We start from the raw sequence: 17,872 nt of genomic DNA on the forward strand, positions 1-17,872 counted from the left end.
CTCCATTCCACTATCACGCACTGCTCAGCAAACTGAAGCAGAACAGGTTAACCATACACCTACCCAGGCAGTTTGGTGGAACTGGCGCCTCTTAACTACAGCCAATGAAGCCTTATTCACCTCCCTATGCTAATCCAAAATCTCATTCCTGAAGGCCCGTGTCAAACATTTCAAACAAGGGCCAAGGTATGATCAGACAAAACACCACAAGTTAACAGGCAGTATGTGTCATCTTAACCTTTAAAATACTAAAAAATATGTATTAACTGTGATTTAAAAGTTGCATTTTGGGGACCAATCTACCTCAAAGAAGTCTATCAAGAACAGACCCAGGCTCATAATCTTATGTCATGCATCATTTGACTACTGAAAAAAAAGCAACTGGATTACAACCCACCTCAGCATGCTTTCCCAAGAAAAATTTAAAGGATTTTAATTAAGTCCTTATTTTAGAAAGCAAAAATAATGCAATGCAAATAAGAATGTCTAACCAATAAAATTAACAAGCCAAAGTAATTTTGTTACATAAATTAACCCATTTATTATAGGCTAGCAACATTATCAAATGGTGGTGCTTCTACTGGTCCTTCAATTCCTTCAGTCTTCTGATGGCAGACTTTACTGTGACAGCAGAAGTGGTGCTGTAAAGAAAAACAAATTTGGTTCCAAAACTAGTTAACATGCAGAATGGCAAATGAGAATATGCCTCATTTTTACATTACAATCCTAACGATGACATCTACTGGCAATCCCATACATCTGACTTCTCACAGATAGTGGAGCATGAAATTAACAGGAAGGAAAGATTGGGAGAGGCTGCCTAAACTCATTAAAAAGGAATGGACAGAATGTCAGAACTAACTAATAAATTACAAGATGCTACAATGAGAGATAGCAAGAAAACAATGTCTAAGACGGCAGAGCTGACTAAAGCACACTGTGGAAGTGACAAAACAATGTTTTACTACAACACTCAGGCACTGTACCTGAAAAACATAACCACTCCATCTCATGTGGTAGATCAAAGCTAATTCATTTATTCATCACAAACAAGAGCACTCTCCATTTTCCCCACACAGAACCCCAACAAGGTGCTTTTATATATATATATACATGTCCACATTATCATTTCAACATTTTCCAGTATTTTACACTGTTTCAACTTTAACAAAAACCAAAAATTTCAATACACTAGCCAAATCATTTTACTATGTGACTAATGTACTGGACAGCACGAGTTTACAAACTGGTTAAAGGGAAACCATGTCAGCCTTCAGGTTCAGCAATGAATCTCCAGGTTAGAGGCCTTCAAGGATGGCTTGAATTTCCAGAATTGGATAAAGTCCAATATAATCAATAACCAACACAGTAGGTACGTCTGCAATTATCACTTGGCCACTGTGAGTCACAAAGCTGAAGAAGCACAACCAATACTGTTTAGAATAGCAAAGGTGTGTTGGCCAGATGGCCTCATTATGTACAGCAATAAGCTGACTTCTTAATTTTTACAAAAACAGCCTGCCATACAAGCGATGTTCATTAGTCAGCCGAACTAGCAGATCTGTTAAAATTAGCCCATCCAGCGAGAGACCTGAATTTTGACATGGCCCACACACTTTCAAACACCTTAAAGAAATGGACTCACTTGTAGGTCCAGGCACCACCAGCTACTGTTTTCATGCAGGAACCACAGTGCCAAATGCCCACAGCTCTTCTCTTCATCTTGGTCTGTAAAAGATAATCGATTTTTCCTATGACCAAAGAAAAGCCTTTTATATTACAAACATCCAGGAGTCTATTAACAGAAGGAAACCAGAACTGGTGTACTTTGTGAGGTTATATATATATATATATATACACACTCTAATTTCAGGGTCTCTGGTGCAAAATTTGCATTCACCATGGTGACAGAGCCAAGGACGTGAATGACCCGCCCTCTTCCCCCCACCTCCAAAAACAGTATTTCTACACACAGTGAACAAAAATCTCTAGCAACACCAGCAGACAAAAGTTGACAGAACCATGTTCCACAAGGAGGTTTGACTTAGGCTGGGGCTGTCAAATAATTTTTCCTCCTTTAGCTCCCAAATGGTTTTCTTTAAAGGAAAAGTGTTTGACAAAACCCGAAGATATAAACACTCTTATCTCAGAACGAGTCACCAACGGTGTGTGCAGCGAACTGCTCAACAACTTAGAACCAGCAAACTATTTATAAACTTCCTTCAGGAGAGGACCCGTTTCGGAAGAAAACCATCCCGCCCTCACACCATCTTACTTTGCCACAGAAAGAGCAGGTATACTTGGCGTGCTGGCTGATTTCAATTTTCTTCACCATTTTCCTGAGGGAGGCACCATAACGGGTCCCGTATTTGCCCACGATTCCGACCTTCTTGGTGCGTTTCGCCTGTTAGGAACGAGTTAAGACAGAAAACAGAAATATTAGAACCCAGGAACGGGGACTTCGCCATTCCATCAAGTTCCGGCGCCTCCACACGCCATTCTTCCATCTGCCCACCTAGCTCTCCCCCTCCCACCCCATCCCCGTAAAACCAGGGCCCACGGTGGGCCCGGGGGCACCCGGTGAACCCAGACTGGACGCGCCAGCCCCCGCCAAACCGCTCCAATCTGCGTCCCAGAGGACAGGCGAGGGTACGCAGGCCAGGGCTAGGGGACAGAGCGGGCGAGCAGAGGCAAATTAGGGCAAAGAAACCAAAAAAAGGGGGCAGATGCAAGCGGATAGACGTTTAGGCCTCATCCTGACCAACACTCACCATGTTAACTCAACCTAGATCCGAGCCTAAGAGGAAGATGGGAAGTGCGCAGGCGCGGTTTTAGGCCGACAACAGGAAGTGGTGGATGGGAGGCCCATATAGGAACTGAACTCTATGGTCTGGAGGTTTTCTCGCTCCAGTGCCTTCAGGGTAGTTTGCCGAGAGGCGTCTCCGACAGGTTTACAGTGATTTACAAATTGTAGCGACAAACTGTAGCAGAAGCTCTTTCACACATCGACATTATCGTACATATATCTCACGAAATCCTGCAAAGGAGGTAAGATTTCCTCCATTTATAGACAAGATTCAGATTTTTAAGTAATTTGCTCACTCATTGGCACTTAAAGAGAAGTGCTTAAAATATGATTTCAGATCTCACTGCTTTCTGCATTATGCCTTCTAAAAGCTGCAGGCCCTGTGGTTGTGGGTAGTGGGGATATTTAAACTGAGTTTTGTCTTTATATATTTCTGCATTTTCTAATTATCTCTTAAAATGAGTATGTATTTATAACTGGAAAAAAAAATTTAAGTCCATTAGAAATGTGTACACCTCACACTCAGATCTTGGTTTCTAATATCATTCTACAATGAAAGGAGCCAGGACTCCTTGGAGAAATGACGATTCCAGGACTGCTGAAGGAAATATGCAAGATGAGCCTGGAGTGTTGTGCCAGAAGTAAGGAAGTGCTTAAAAACCAAAACAAAAAACCCTACTGTGATGAAGCTATGTCAAAGAGACAAGGTAACCAACTGAAAGAACTCCCACTGGATAAGTCTGGAAATTTTTGAGCAAAAAAATCAAGTTTTGTTGATTTTTAACCCAGAGTAGAAAATAAATGTCCATGAGCCCATGCGGATGTGAATAAATGATTGAATAAATAAATAAATGGGGGAGAAGAGGGAACTCACTCTTGCAGAAGAATTCTAAATAATTTATGTGGATTCTCTGCTCTCTAGGAAGGGGGATATAACTCCTCACTCCTTAACTGTGGGCTGTGTAGAGTGATTCCTTCCAAAGAGCACAATATGGGAAAGCGAGGAAAGAGGAACCACACAGTGGAGAAAGCTGCCAAACACCAGCAAAGCCGAGTCAAGGTCAGTATCAACAGTTATAAATCATGGCGATAGCGTGTCCCCCTGATATGGTGCGACGACAGTGGCACTTTACTTTTGTGATCTTCCTCCAAACCCATAACCGAAGTCCAATCATGGAAAAAAAGATCAGACAAATGTGAGGTGTCCTACAAAATTAATATCATAAAAAAACAGAGTCAGAAATTGTCACAGTCAAGGGGAGCTTAAGGAGACATGAATGTAAATGTAAAATGGGATCCTGGAACAGAAAAAGACATTAGGTAAAAACTAAAGAGCTCTGAATAAACTGTGGACTTTAGTTAATAATAATGTATGAATATTAGTTCATTGGGGGCTTTCCAGATGGTGCTATTGGTAGAGAATCCACCTGCCAATGCATGAGACATAAGAGACGTGGGTTTAATCCCTGGGTCAGGAAGATCCCCTGGAGGAGGGTGTGGCAACCCACTCCAGTATTCTTGCCTGGAAAATCCCATGCACAGAGGAGCTTGGCAAGCTCTGTCCATAGGGTCGCAAAGAGTCAGACATGACTGAAGTGACTTGGCACGCATGCACATATTGGTTCATTGATTATAATAAATGTACCATACTAATGTAAGATGTTAATAACAGAGGAAACTGGGTTTTTTAAAAGTATATGAGAACTGTCTACAATCTCTTAAATTTTTTTTTTTTAGGCCATGCTACACTGGCATTTGAGATCTTAGTTCCCCAACCAAGGATCAGACTGGTGCCCCCTTCAGTCGGAGCATGAATTTTTTTTTTCCTTCGCTTCGCTAACAAAGATTTATTATTTTTGTCTTTCTTTTTAATTTAGTTATTTTTAATTGAAGGATAATTGTTGTTTACTGTGTTGGTTTCTACCATATATCAACATAAATCAGCCATAGGTATACATATACCCACCCTCCCTCTTGAACCTTCCTTCCACCTCCCACTGGGAGCAAGAAGTCTTAACCACTGCCATTGAAGTTTTTCTTCATTTTTTAAAAAAAATATACTTATTTATTTATTTGGGTGTACCAGTCTTAGTTTTGGCATGTGGGATCTAGTTCCCTGACCAGGGATCAAACCTGGGCCTCCTGCACTGGGAGCATGGAGTCTTAGCCGCTGGACCCAGGGAGGCCCCAATTTTTTTTTTCTTTTTATAGATCTTAAACTTTTCTAAAAAATAAAGTCTATTTGAAAAAAAAAAAAAACGCAAGCCAAGATCACCACAAGATCAACTCCATGAAAACAGAGCCTCAGTTGTCCACCTTTGCATCCCAGGACTGAGCACAGAGCCTAGTGTGACAGTGCTAATGGATACATGTTGCGTAGGGAGATGGTACCTTGCATGGTATAATGTTGATGATGAGTTTTTAAGGGGACTTTTATTTGTCTGGGCTTCTCTGCATTTCAAGGTCAATCCACTTATGTTAGAACTAAAAAAGGCTTTAATATAGCCCCAAGTGGAAACTGAGGTCCAGAGAGGTCCAGGTACTTGCCCAAGGTCATAGAGCTAATGAATGACTTCCAGACCAGTGCTCTTTCTACTGTGTCACAAGATCTGAGCTGTTTCCTCAGCTGCAAAATGAGTATACCATAACTTTTAAGGTTCTTAAAAAACGAAAGTGTTAGTCACTCAGTCATGTCCAACTTTTTGTGATCCCATGGACTGTATGTAGCCCGCCAGGCTCCTCTGTTCGTGGAATTTTCCAGGTAAGAATACTGGCATGGGTAGCCATTCCCTTCTCCAGGAAATCTTCCAGACCCAGGGATCAAACCTGGGTCTCCTGCATTGGAGGCAGATTATTTACCGTCTGAGCCACCAGAGAAGCTTAAATAACTTCTATGAAGTGCCTAGTGAGCATTTCTAAATGATGGTTATTATTGTTGAGATGATGATACCTGATTTCAATATCTCTTGATGCTTTATCAGTCCTATTTTCTGTTCTCCCACACTCAGGGAACTACAACAGATTTGTTTTCTACTTTTACCTTAAAAATATGCCCATCTCTTTTCTCTTTAATTTCTCTAGCTTGAACACAATGAGACTATTAAAGTCTTGGCTATTGCTACCTGCCTCATGGGTACCACTGATGGAGTGGGGTGTGCTCAGCATCCCTCAGTTTCACCAGAGGCTCCATTCACATATTCTCTGTGCCTCGAGGATGAAGGATGGCAGGGGGCCAAGGGAATAAGTTTCTCTTCCCTTAGAAGAGAAACACACTGCTTTTGGGGAATGATTTCTGGAAATTTCTTTACCCAAACTATGCCCTGCCTCCAGAAAACTATAAATTAAAATATATTGCAAACAAATGGGACTGGTGAAACAGTGTTGAGGAACAAGCACTGGGAAATTCCCTAGTGGTCCAGTGGTTAGTCACTCAGAAGTGTCCAACTCTTTGTGACCCTATGGACCATAGTCCACCAGGCTCCTCTGTCCGTGGGAATCTCCAGGCAAGAATACTGGAGTGGGGTGCCATTTCCTCCTCCAGGGGATCTTGCTGACCTAGGGATCAAACTCGGGTCTCCCGCATTATAGGCAGATTCTTTACCGTCTGAGCCACCAGTGAAAGTGACATCTTGGGCTTCCCAGGTGGCACTAGTGATAAAGAACCCGCCTGCTGATGTAGGAGATGCAAGAGACACGGGTTTGACCTCTGTGTAGGGAAGATCGCTTGGAGGTTGTGACAACCCATGACTTAGCATGCACGCCAGTGGTTATGAGTCAGCACTTTCACTGTGTTGTGGCCTGGGATCAATCTCTGGTCAGGCCCAGCCAAAAAAATAAAAAGAAGCAAAACAAGCGGTCTCACTGTCCTTCTGTTCAGTTATTCCAGTCTGTGCCTCTAGGTCAAGCAGGAGCTGGGTAAGGACAGCCAGCCTGGCACTGGGGCAGCCTGAGCTGAGGTGAGCTCTCCTGGGTTGGGTCTAGAGTCTAGTTTAGATCATCTTTTAGTGCATTTACCAGCTCCCACCCCATCTTCTGTATAGCCTTCCCTGTCTCTGACCTTCAGAGGGATAGAGAGAGAAAAAGCAAGAGAAGAGAGAATGCATAAGTAGAAATGCAATAGAGTGGCTGAAAATGAGACACTCCATTATAAGAGGAAATTGTTCATGTTCAGAGCAATTTTTTCAAAACCAAACAATTCTCTTTAAATAGCAAGCTTGAGGATGTACAAATAGCACTCTCATGAAATCAGCTCTAAGTGGCTTCAGAGAATTGTGCGTGGAGTCTCAATTTGTCTTATCTGTGGGCTCATAAATCTCATCCCCATTAAAGGACCATCAGGTGTACAGGTTGTTAATGGTGATGTGTGCCCATAGAAGTCTCCGTCAAAAGCTCTGCTGGGTCACTCCCACTCCACCCGAGCCAACAGAATGCGCTTTTTGCTTTTAGAAAAATAAATAAAAGTTGCTTCCAGAGAAGAGTGCTTCTAGCTGTTTCATCAACCAGTTCTCTTGGGGGCATATGGAACATTTTATATTTGAAAGGAATCTGAGGTGCGTGCAACATCCTACGTTCATCTCACGGTGCAGACAGAAAGGACTTATCCCGGTGGCCTAGGCCCCTGGTTGTTTCTTCACTTTGTGCTTGAAGAGCTCTTTGTTCACTCTTGACTGGTGGCCGCAGATGAAAGTGAAGTCTGCACAAGACTGTTGAGAGGGCTGCAGGCCCAGCTCGGCTGGGGGTACTGACCAGCAAGAGGGCAAGGCTGCCAAGGCCTGGACACCTGGGAAGAATCGGGTGTCAGAAATGGATTCTTTCCTTCCTCCCTTCTCTCTCCACATTTACTGCATGGCATGTAGGATCTTAGTTCCCCAACCAGGGATGGAACCCGTGACCCCTGGAGCGGGAGCTCAGAGTCTTAACTGCTGGACTGCCAGGGAAGTCCCTACTTGGCCACTCTTAAAACGGATAAAGGAGATCAATATGACACAATGGCCAAATATGTTATGTGTAATAAAAGGAGCCATTGACAGTAGGAAGAGTTTGATATAATTTTTATAAAAACAAATTTTATGTATATTTACACAGATTTGTTTGCATAGGGAGTAAGTTACCAGTGGCTTCATCCCAAATTGTTGAGTTATCCCAAAGAGTTATCACCTCTAGGAAATAGGGCTGGGAGTAGGGTGGGGATGTAGGACTTTAATTTTTGTATTCAAACATTTCTAGATTAATGTTTACATAGAATTTATAATAGTGAATAAAGCAGTGGATGAAGGGACAGGCTTTTCAATAAGTGGTGCAGAGATAACTGCATCTTCTTATGGAAAAAAATTAACCTTGATCTTATCTCACCCCTTGTACCCCAAAATAAACTTCCGGTGGATTGTCAATCTAAACATTAAAAGCAAAACAATAAAGCTTCTAGAAGGTATTGTATTTGCAACTTTGGAGGTCATGGTTACACAGGTGTTTATTTTATAATATTTTGTTAAATTGTAAATCTGTTTCATGAACTCTTTTGCATATTCTATTTCATTATCCTCCCCCAAAAAAAGGTTAGAAGGAAGAGTAAGAATGCCTGGTACTTAATGTATCTGTTGAATGGCTTGGGGTCGGGGGGATGTGGGCAGAGGGTGTCATAATACCCCAAAGACTGTGACTCACAGGCTTCTCAATGCTGTCTGCTATGATGAGGAATCCATTTTCTTCTTGGAAAAACCCCCTACCTTGGAAAACATACCACCAAAATAAAACTTAGGTACGAGAGACTGTCAGTGAATCCTCCTTAAGCTTCTAAGCTTTTTTTTAACCTTGTAATCCTGAACTTGGTAAGAAGTCAGAGGATAGGGTGAAAAAATAAGATTGGACTTCTTTTCATCCCCTGTGCAGTTTAAAATTCACTTGGAAAGAGCTTCAGAAAACATCATTTCCAATAGATAAGAATGCACAGATAAGGCAAAACCCAAGAGTCAGCAGTGAGGGGATGGCACCCCCAGCTGTGTTTCTCAGCTCTCCCTGTGACCTAGAAAAAGGCTTGTGGGAAACCGAGTAGGAAAAGACATGATTAATTCACTCACAAGTGGATTGAGGCCAACAGGATTCCTTACTGCCTTTCAGAGTCTTCCTGATGCTGGCCCTGGAGGCAGAAATTAACCAGGGTCATTCAGGGAACCAGACTTCACTTGACAACCTGGTGAGGAGAGGCAGAGACAGCTGCAGAGGGCCTTTAAGGGGAACACTGTTGGCTGGGACAAGAGTGAGATGAGATGCCCCCAGATTTTCTTCATTCCGACTGACATTTCCAGAAAACATGGTGGATGGTGGTGTGCGTGTCTGGATTGAGCTGCAGAGTGAAGAAGGAGAAGAAGTTAGTGTGGAAATCCTTAAACCTGAAGGTATTCACCATCTAAATAAGTCCAAATATCTTTTACTGAATCACACAGAAACGCCTGGACAGATCTCAACACATTTCAGAGATACATTTGGGGAGGTATAACTTAAAATATATAGGCTGCATGGGGTAAATGAAATTTGCTTTGGAGGACTTCAGGGACATCTTGAGGGGAGGGGGAATTTTTCTCCAGAGTAGCTGAAACTGAAGTTTAACTGGAGGCCTCAGATAGCAGCTCAACAGGCCATCTTATTGATACTAAGACCACAAAGGGAGAGTGGGCTCAAATTCAAGCACCTCCCACCGGCAGGCACTGACCTGACACCTGGAGGTATCTCAAAGGCAGGCCCCGGGATGAATGCAGCAGGTTATCTGTTAATTTGATTTGGAAGTGATTCTTCCAACTGGCACTATATGTTTCAGAATCACCTACACATTCATTTTTACTTAGGAGCGTACCCCTCATATCCTAGCCACATTCCTGGAGAAGGGATTATTAATGGAAGCAGGAAATGAGGTCCTAAGCAATGAAAGAACTTGACCAAACAGCAGCATCTGGCGATGTCCACAGACTCACAGGAGAGGGCTTCTGAACATTTCTCAAGCTGTGTGATTTAAGGGCATCATGCAGAGGCTAAGGAGAGGCACTGGGACGTGCCAGGGAGAAATGCTTCTTTCCGAAACTCAGGATCTGACCATGATCCCAAACCTTTTTGCTTCCGGAGCCTCAACTCATTTCAGCAATTTGTCCTTAATGAAGAGACTGTATTGTTTCCACTAATGAGCTCCCAGGATGGCAGAAATCACATGGGCAAACTTACTGTAGGATTGTTAGCATTTCTTTTCACAGAGGTTCTGTCCCCATTGGGCCAGCTCCCAACAGGCCCCCTGGTGCATAACTGACCTTGTCCTTCTCCATATCTGCATCGTTCAAATGTCCACTGCAGATGGACAACAGCCATGGAGTGATGTAATTGGCTTTCCAGAGCTATCGCTCATGAAGGGACTTAATACAGCTTATGTGATGAAACAGCAGCCTCCACTCTATGTTAATCACTCTTAGAAACATACTTAAGTTCCTGTTTGGGAGGAAATGATAGTAAAATTTAGGTAGACCACCATTTGTCCTCTGGAAGCTTCCAACAAGATTACTTGTTATTAAAGACAAATGTGTTCAGGTGGATCAGTTCACAGAGTTAAAAAATCAAATGCAAAGCTGGGAGTGAGACAGTGTGAGACAACCTCAGGTGGCCCAAAGGAAAGCCCAGGCAGGAGTTCTCTCCCAGGCCTCTGGTCGTGGATTTTCTCCAGACAACCACAGGTAGTTCTTATGTCAGTGGGTGATGAGGAAACCAAAGTCCAGATTATTCACAGAGACCTGGGACCCCAGCAGAGAATTCAATGGCAGGATAAACCGGCAGGTGCAGCCTCAGCTGCTAATCCCACAATCCCTCAGAAAGACCGAAGCATCATCTCATGCTCCTTAAGCTTAGGTGTTCAGGTGGACTTTCTAAAGAGCTCTGACCCTGCGGGGAAGTCAGGAGCAGCAAATCGATAATGGTGATTAATAGGAAGCAGTCATCGAAGGCCAGGTTTGACCCCAGAAAGCAGCAAGGTCAGCGTCTTCCTAGTTATTCCCTGAGGCTGGAGTTTACAGAGGACGTGACCCTCAGCCCAGACTGTGCTGGGAGATCAGAGAGCCTGAACAGCGGTGAGGGGGCTGGGTGGCTCCCAAGGAGCCCCTCTCTCAACTGCAGCGGTCTGGGAGCCCAGGAAAGGGCGCTCAAACGGATGAGAAAGGGGTACATCCCCCCAGGGTCTTGTCCTAGTCTGATGAGCAGAGAGCCGACTCGGGGCCTGCAGAGGGACCGGTCTAGGTTCACGGCCAGCGCTGAGCCCCTCGGGAGGGAGGCTGTCTAACACGCTGCTCATGATGCCCCCGCCTCACCAAGCATCGTGGGCCTCCGTCCCTGGCCAAGGGGCACCCTGACCCCTAGAGTGGGCCCTCGGGGGGGCCTGGCTGCCGCACTGCTCTCCCTCTTCCCGGCCGAGACACCCGCGGTTCAGCTTCTGCATCTACACAATGAAAACACAGCTACTGCCCTCAGGGCTGGGGTTCACCGTGTCCATACATGGAAAGCGATCGGCCTGGTCAGTGCCCCCCAGCAGAACCGTTCGGGCCTGACCTTCTGTATGGCTCTGGGAACCCTGCTCAGCGCTCTGTGGTCACCTACATGGGAAGGAAATCCGACAACGGCGGGGGGGGGGGGGTATATATGTATATGTTATCGGGGCTTCCCTGGTGACTCAGTGGTACAGAATCTGCCTACAATGCAGGAGACACAGGAGCTGCAGGTTTGATTCCTGGGTCAGGAAGACCCCCTGGAGGAGGGCATGGCCGCTCACTGCAGTGTTCTTGCCTGGAGAATCCCTTGGACAGAGGAGCCTGGGGTCACAGTCCCTGGGGTCACAAAGAGTAGGACACGGCTGAAGCAACTGAGCATACATGTCTATGTGTAGCCGATTCACTTCGCTCTACAGCAGAAACGAAAACGCATCATTGTAAATCAGCTATACTCCAATAAAAATTAATTTAAAAAAATCATTTAGACCTAAGAATCCACACTAGCAAATGCGGGGCTCACTCCAAGCCAGCACTTGACACCTGCCCCCTGGCTTTGCACAACACCAATTAGAGCAGCAATACCTTTGCTTCTGAAACACTTAAAAAAAAAAAATCCACTTCCTGGACTCCCATTTGGATCCTCTTCTCCTCTTCCCAACCCTATATGTGGAGTGCTTGGCTTTGGGTCAGATCTGCTTTGCTCCTGAAGCCACCAGCCCCTTAGATGATCCTATGCAGCCCCATGACCATAAACACTATTCTCATCAGAGGAAGGCAGAGTCAGAAGACTCAGATACTCTACTGCCCACAGAACACGTCTGCTTGGATGGACCTTGTTATGGCTGGGTTTTCCAGAAACACACTGAGACGGAGTTTGGGATGCAAGAGGTGTGTTAGAGATGGCCTGTGAAAGAAAGTGGGAGGAGGCAGGGCAGAGGGAGGTGAGCTGTGAGGCTGACAACCCAGTGTGACGTGGGAGTTGTGCAGTGAAGACTGCCCACCGGTGGTGTCTTGCATCAGACTCACCTTGCTCAGTCCCTGATGGAGGCTGCCCCGGGAAGGGTGTAATCAAGAGTGCTCTGCCGCCTGAGACTTGCTGGAAGTGGTGGCCAGGTGGAGGCTATTTGCTGAGTACCCTTTCACAGCTGGGCAGCAAGGTCCTCCTCCAAAGGAAGCTGGGCAGGAGTCGCCAGGACTGCCACAGCTTGTGCAGGGGCCACCGCAAACTCAGCAAGTCCACAACCAACCCTGGACTTCTCCCTGCCCCTAGCCTCTACTCCCCCACCTTTGTGTGTGTGTGTGTGCTGGCTCTTAGTCACGGCATGCAAGGTCTTCAATCTTCACTGCACAACATGTGGGATCTTTAGTTTTGGCATGTGAACTCCTAGCTGTGTAGTGTGGGATCTAGTTCCCAGCCAGGGATCGAACCTGGGCCCCCTGCATTGGGAGCATCGGGTCTTAGCCACTGGACCACCAGGGAAGTCCCCTTCTCTCCCATCTTTTTAATCTCAGAGTGGCCAAGACTTTGCTGAGGCCAAACCCCCAGGTCTCAGACTTGACTCTTACCTTCCTCAAATGCCCATGGTCAGTCCACGCACAAATCCTTTCAGCTTTACATCCAAGATCTATCCAGATTCCAACTGCTCCTCACTTCCTTCACACTGCTCCCTGTTCAGCCACCCCCCAGAGTGTCCCCTGTGGTCAGTGGCTAGAGCCCAGTAGCCCCTCCTACCAACTGGTCCCTCTGCTCATCCTTCCCGATCTATTTTCTACAATCAAACTGGGTGATCTTTTCAAAATATAGTCAGACTGCCTCATACGCCTGCTCAAAACCAGTCAGTGGCTTCATGTTCAGGATGAAATTAAAAAATCAACCTGTTAGCAGGACCCAGAAGCACTACATCATTTGGACTCGGTCTCTTTCTTCCATGTCATCACCTTACTCTTCCCACGTGCTACTCCACTCCTCTCTCCCCTCTCTAAAGCTGCGGTGCCGACGCAGGAGACACCACACACAAGGGGTCACTGGGTGCTGGAAATGTAGATATTCAGACTAAGATATGCTGGTATGAGTGTCAAACATACACTGGATTTTGAAGGTATGAAAAAAAAGAATCAAAAGGTTCAGACTTCCCTGGTGGTACAGGGGACAAGAATCCGCCTGCCACTGTGTATAATAGCCAGGACATGGAAGCAACCTAGATGCCCATCAGCAGACGAATGGATAAGGAAGCTGTGGTACATATACACCATGGAATATTACTCAGCCATTAAAAAGAATTCATTTGAATCAGTTCTAATGAGATGGATGAAACTGGAGCCCATTATACAGAGTGAAGTAAGCCAGAAAGATAAAGAACATTACAGCATACTAACACATATATATGGAATTTAGAAAGATGGTAATGATAACCCTATATGCAAAACAGAAAAAGAGACACAGATGTACAGAACAGACTTTTGGACTCTGTGGGAGAAGGCAAGGGTGGGATGTTTCGAAAGAACAGCATCGAAACATGTATATTATCTATAGTGAAACAGATCACCAGCCCAGGTTGAATGCGTGAGACAAGTGCTCGGGCCTGGTGCACTGGGAAGACCCAGAGGGATCGGGTGGAGAGGGAGGTGGGAGGGGGGATCGGGATGGGGAATACATGTAACTCCATGGCTGATTCATGTCAATGTATGACAAAACCCACTTCAATACTGTAAAGTAATTAGCCTCCAACTAATAAAAATAAATGGAAAAAAAAAAAAAAAGAATCCGCCTGCCAATGCAGGGAACATGGGTTCGATCCCTGGCCTGGGAAGACTCCACGTGCCTTAGAGCAGCTAAGCCCGTGAGCCACAACCACTGAGCCTGAGCTCTAAGGCCCACGAGCCGCAATTACTGAGCCTGTGTGCCACAATTACTGAAGCCCACGAGCCAAGATCCCACGCTCTGCAACAAGCGAAGCCACCACAATGAAAAACCCACACATTACAACAAAGAGTAGCCCCTGCTCGCCACAACTAGAGAAGGCCTGTGCAAAAGTAATGAAGACCTCGTGGAGCCAAAAAAAAAAAAAGAAGTTTATTAATTTTTTTAATAGTGATTATGTTGAAGTGACAGTACCTTGACTGTACTGGGTTACTAAGTTGGCTCTTCTTTGTTTTTAAAAATACTCTTTAGAAAATTAAAATCACATATGTGCCCTCTGTCTTGTTTCCATTGGACGGTGTTCCTCTACACCAGGGGTTGGCAAACTATGGTCTGTGGTCTAAATTCTGCTCACTGCCTGTTTCTGTAGGGCCTGTGAGCCAAGTCCAGTTTTTATATTTTTAAATGGTTGAAAACAGAAGAATAGTAATTCATGACATATGAAAATTATATGAAGTTCAAAATTCAGTGTCTGGAACGGAGCTTTATTGGAAAAGAGCCATACTCGCTTGTTTCCGGATTGTCTGTGGCTGATTCGGCACCACAAGCAGCACAGCTGAGTGGCTCCAACACAAACATCCTGACCCATAAAGGCAAAATTAATTACTCTCTGGCTATTTCTAGAAAAAGCTTGTCAACCCCTGCTCTACACGCTTAGCTTACTTTACCTTTCTTCATAGAAAAATACTGCCTCTCCTGTTAATATGATAACCTTGGCAAAAGCGTGTACTTTTTTCTTCTTTGTTCAGTGACCTGCTGCCAGCACCTATGACAGGGCTCTGGCACATATTAAGTGCTCTATAAATATTTGCTGAATCAATACATTTAAAACAAATCTAGATTTCAGGGGCTGTGGAGGAAGCACCTCGTTAATTAAAGAACATGATTCACTACTACTACGACCTACTTTCTGTTTCTTGGTAGGTCAAGCTAAGGTTAATTAAGACCCAGGCAAACCCACACATAATGAAAGGAAATGCTGACACTTGGCCTGGTAACCCACTGGGCTTGGAGACAGAGACCAACACTGAGGTAAGGACAATATGCTTCAAAAAAAAAAAATGCCTTAAGTTATTTTAATAAATGCCATGATTTTTTTTTTTTAATGCTTTTCCCCCTCCTCTTATAGAGGAGAGGTAAAGCTGTCCCAGTTATCAAAAAATTCAAATCTCTTCTTCTTCACTGGGCTGCCCGTCAATTTGCTTTCATCCAGCGTGTCTCCCGTGTCCTGGGAACCTGGATCAAAGGACTCTGCTGCCTCCAGGAGCTCCATATCGCTTCCGTCTTCCTCAAAGGACTTCTGGAATAGGTCGTAGATCTTCTGCTGCTTTGAGTCCTTCATCAGAGGAAGAAAAGACATCAGTACCCAGACATTAAAATTGACTTTTCCTCCACCTCTGTGGGACCAGCTCAGTAAACTATTTATCACTTGAGCAGCCTTACTGCCTTCATGTCTGGCTTCTTCTCTGCTGCTTGTTGGGAAAAAAGAAAAAGAAATGGTTGTGAAAACAACAAAGGACCTGCTCTCACACTAATTTATGTTGGGAATGCGTCTCCCTTCTAACTTTACAAATCACTATTTCAATGAAAGAGCTCCCAAATTCTCACTTCCTCCAAGGCCTTTTTCCACTAAGAGGTTAGTTAAACTGCTAAGTCAACTGCCAAATCAGTGTGTTCAGCCCTGGTTTATACCCGATTTTCAGAGTGGTTATAAAACGCACACTTAGCGTATTGATAAGTAGATACATGCACCCATTTCTGACTACCCTAAAGTTACAATGATTACAACTGTGCCTCTGTGTTGATGACAACAGTGTAGGGCTAAAATCACACCCAGTGGTTACGACCACAACACATGATGGGCTCGTTCTCACTCCTCTGCTGATCTCTTCTGTCTCAACTCCCAGCCCTGACCATCATTCAACCCAGAGGCACATATTCAGTGTCTCCAGTGACCTCCCACAGGTCCATAAAACCAAACCTGTCTAAAAACCACAGTCGTCTCGCACCTCAGTCCTACATCTCCGAACCAGCTCCTGTTCGCTGGTTTTGATGGTCTCCCACTTCTCACCCAGTCCCCCCGGCTTGTGATCACCGGGGTGTCCTGATTCCGTATCTCACACATCAAGGTTGGCTTCTCCCTCTGATCCCTCCTAGGTACCTCACAGGCAGTTTGTTTACTTGGGCTGCGTGGCTCTGTACCTGCTGGAACCTGAAATGGCTTCACTGCACTTCCTGCCTCAGGCCTCTTCCCATATCACGGGCCCACAAGTCTGGCCCAGGCCTGATTTTTCCCTCTAGACTGCCCTCTGCTAAGATTCTCCTGTCGCGTCACTGGGCACCCTGCATCTACCTCATCAAGTCTGCTTCCCTGGCTTTCCAGGCCCTTTGTAGTCAGGTCTCAACCTAATTGGCCACTCTTTCTGTGCTTTCATGAAAGCCTTCCACGTTGGTGTCGCTGAGTTCTTGAAAACTGATCCTGCAAGGACTCTAGATTATTCAGTAACCTGGGCCCTACATTCGCGCGCCATTCAGGATCCCAGATATTCAGATGGGGCGTGACATTAAAGGTGATTAAGATCAGCCTCATAGCAGCCCTGTGCCCTCCTCTACGATAACCTTCATCAAGCTTCTGTCTGGGCAACTAAAAGTCAAGGAAATGCTCACAAGGCAGCCTACTCCAGATAGAAGTCCACGTTCATTGGAGTCTGTGGTGGCAAAGCTATGTGCTAATCTGGAGCACACACAAAGGGAAGCAAATTCTAAGATCAGACAAATATTTCACTTCCCCTCTCAGCAGGCTGGCAGACATGACCTTTTTTGCTTTTGGCTCCTCTACAAGGAGGCAACATTTTCTTGTCCTAACAGCTGATAAAGTTTTCAGTTTTAATTACTAATCTAAATATTGATAAACTCTGTTTGTATTATCTCACATTTGTATTTTTAGGCAGAAATTCTTAATTAATTCAGAGCAACTGAGGCTCAAGCCAGTATAAATAAATGAGTTACAAATAAACCTATTCTCATTAGTTGAGAATCCTTTAAAAATAAGGCTCTTTCTTTTTAAAGGGCAAATAATAAGCAAGGCTCTGTCAAAACAGTCATTGTTCAACTGAATTAGAGAGTTCTTTAAAAAGTTTAAAAATAAAGTTGTTTTTTAAAATTGGCTTATTAACTTTAAGGATAATTTATATTATAATTTATATCTCTCCCGAGTCTAATTTATCCCAATAATTACATCCTGAAAAAAGAATTTAGTTTTAAGTAAATGTAAAGATCACACCCTCAGACAAGTCTTAGAATCACCTACAAGGCTGTGCTGATTTAACTCAGGCTTTGATGCTCAGTGATTCCACAGGAAGGAGAAGCCACCTCAGTTTTCTGAAGAGCAAGGCTGCCTTTCAGCACGAGGCTCAGACTTCTGTCCAAGACCTCAGACCATTGTCTCTTTAGAAACAATCCTCTCAGGACCTCCTGAGTTCTCACCTTCCTCGTCAACCACCTGAGTAGGTGAATGAAGACCAGCCCTGGGAGTCTTTGCACCTCTCGTTCCTCTCTTCCTTGTTTCACAGAAATGGAGGGAGAAGGGCTGTGGCCTCCATGGGGATGGAGAGCTAGGCCAGGGCAGGC

General features: G+C 44.7%; 1 protein-coding gene and 2 long non-coding RNA genes across 8 annotated transcripts in view; 1 reads left to right on the top strand and 2 right to left on the bottom strand.

Moving 5' to 3' along the window:
* Positions 1-407: 407 nt before the first annotated feature.
* Positions 408-2,867, bottom strand: LOC133060890 (uncharacterized). The gene is made up of 3 exons (XR_009693858.1): positions 2,772-2,867; positions 2,276-2,404; positions 408-1,728 (listed from the first exon to the last, which is right to left on the bottom strand). It is a non-coding gene; the product is annotated as an uncharacterized LOC133060890 (long non-coding RNA).
* A 14-nt stretch (positions 2,868-2,881) lies between these two features.
* LOC133060892 (uncharacterized) lies at positions 2,882-15,274 on the top strand. Of its 4 annotated transcripts, none has more exons than XR_009693860.1 (4): positions 2,882-3,048; positions 3,366-3,513; positions 3,729-3,866; positions 15,167-15,274. It is a non-coding gene; the product is annotated as an uncharacterized LOC133060892 (long non-coding RNA). The 4 variants fall into 4 exon arrangements; XR_009693861.1 differs by lacking the exon at positions 15,167-15,274 and adding an exon at positions 8,924-9,093; XR_009693859.1 differs by lacking the exon at positions 15,167-15,274 and adding an exon at positions 7,253-8,498.
* Positions 14,375-17,872, bottom strand: part of SMARCAL1 (SWI/SNF related, matrix associated, actin dependent regulator of chromatin, subfamily a like 1) — a 52,158-nt gene continuing 48,660 nt past the window's right edge. For all 3 annotated transcript variants that reach the window (XM_061148789.1, XM_061148788.1, XM_061148790.1), the window contains one exon: positions 14,375-15,578. In XM_061148789.1, the coding sequence (XP_061004772.1) occupies positions 15,366-15,578 (213 nt within the window). In that variant the 3' untranslated portion in view covers positions 14,375-15,365. The remainder of the gene's footprint in view (positions 15,579-17,872) is intronic.

The sequence above is a fragment of the Dama dama genome, chromosome 8 (genome assembly GCF_033118175.1).
Source record: "Dama dama isolate Ldn47 chromosome 8, ASM3311817v1, whole genome shotgun sequence".
NCBI classification, from domain to species: Eukaryota; Metazoa; Chordata; class Mammalia; order Artiodactyla; family Cervidae; genus Dama; species Dama dama.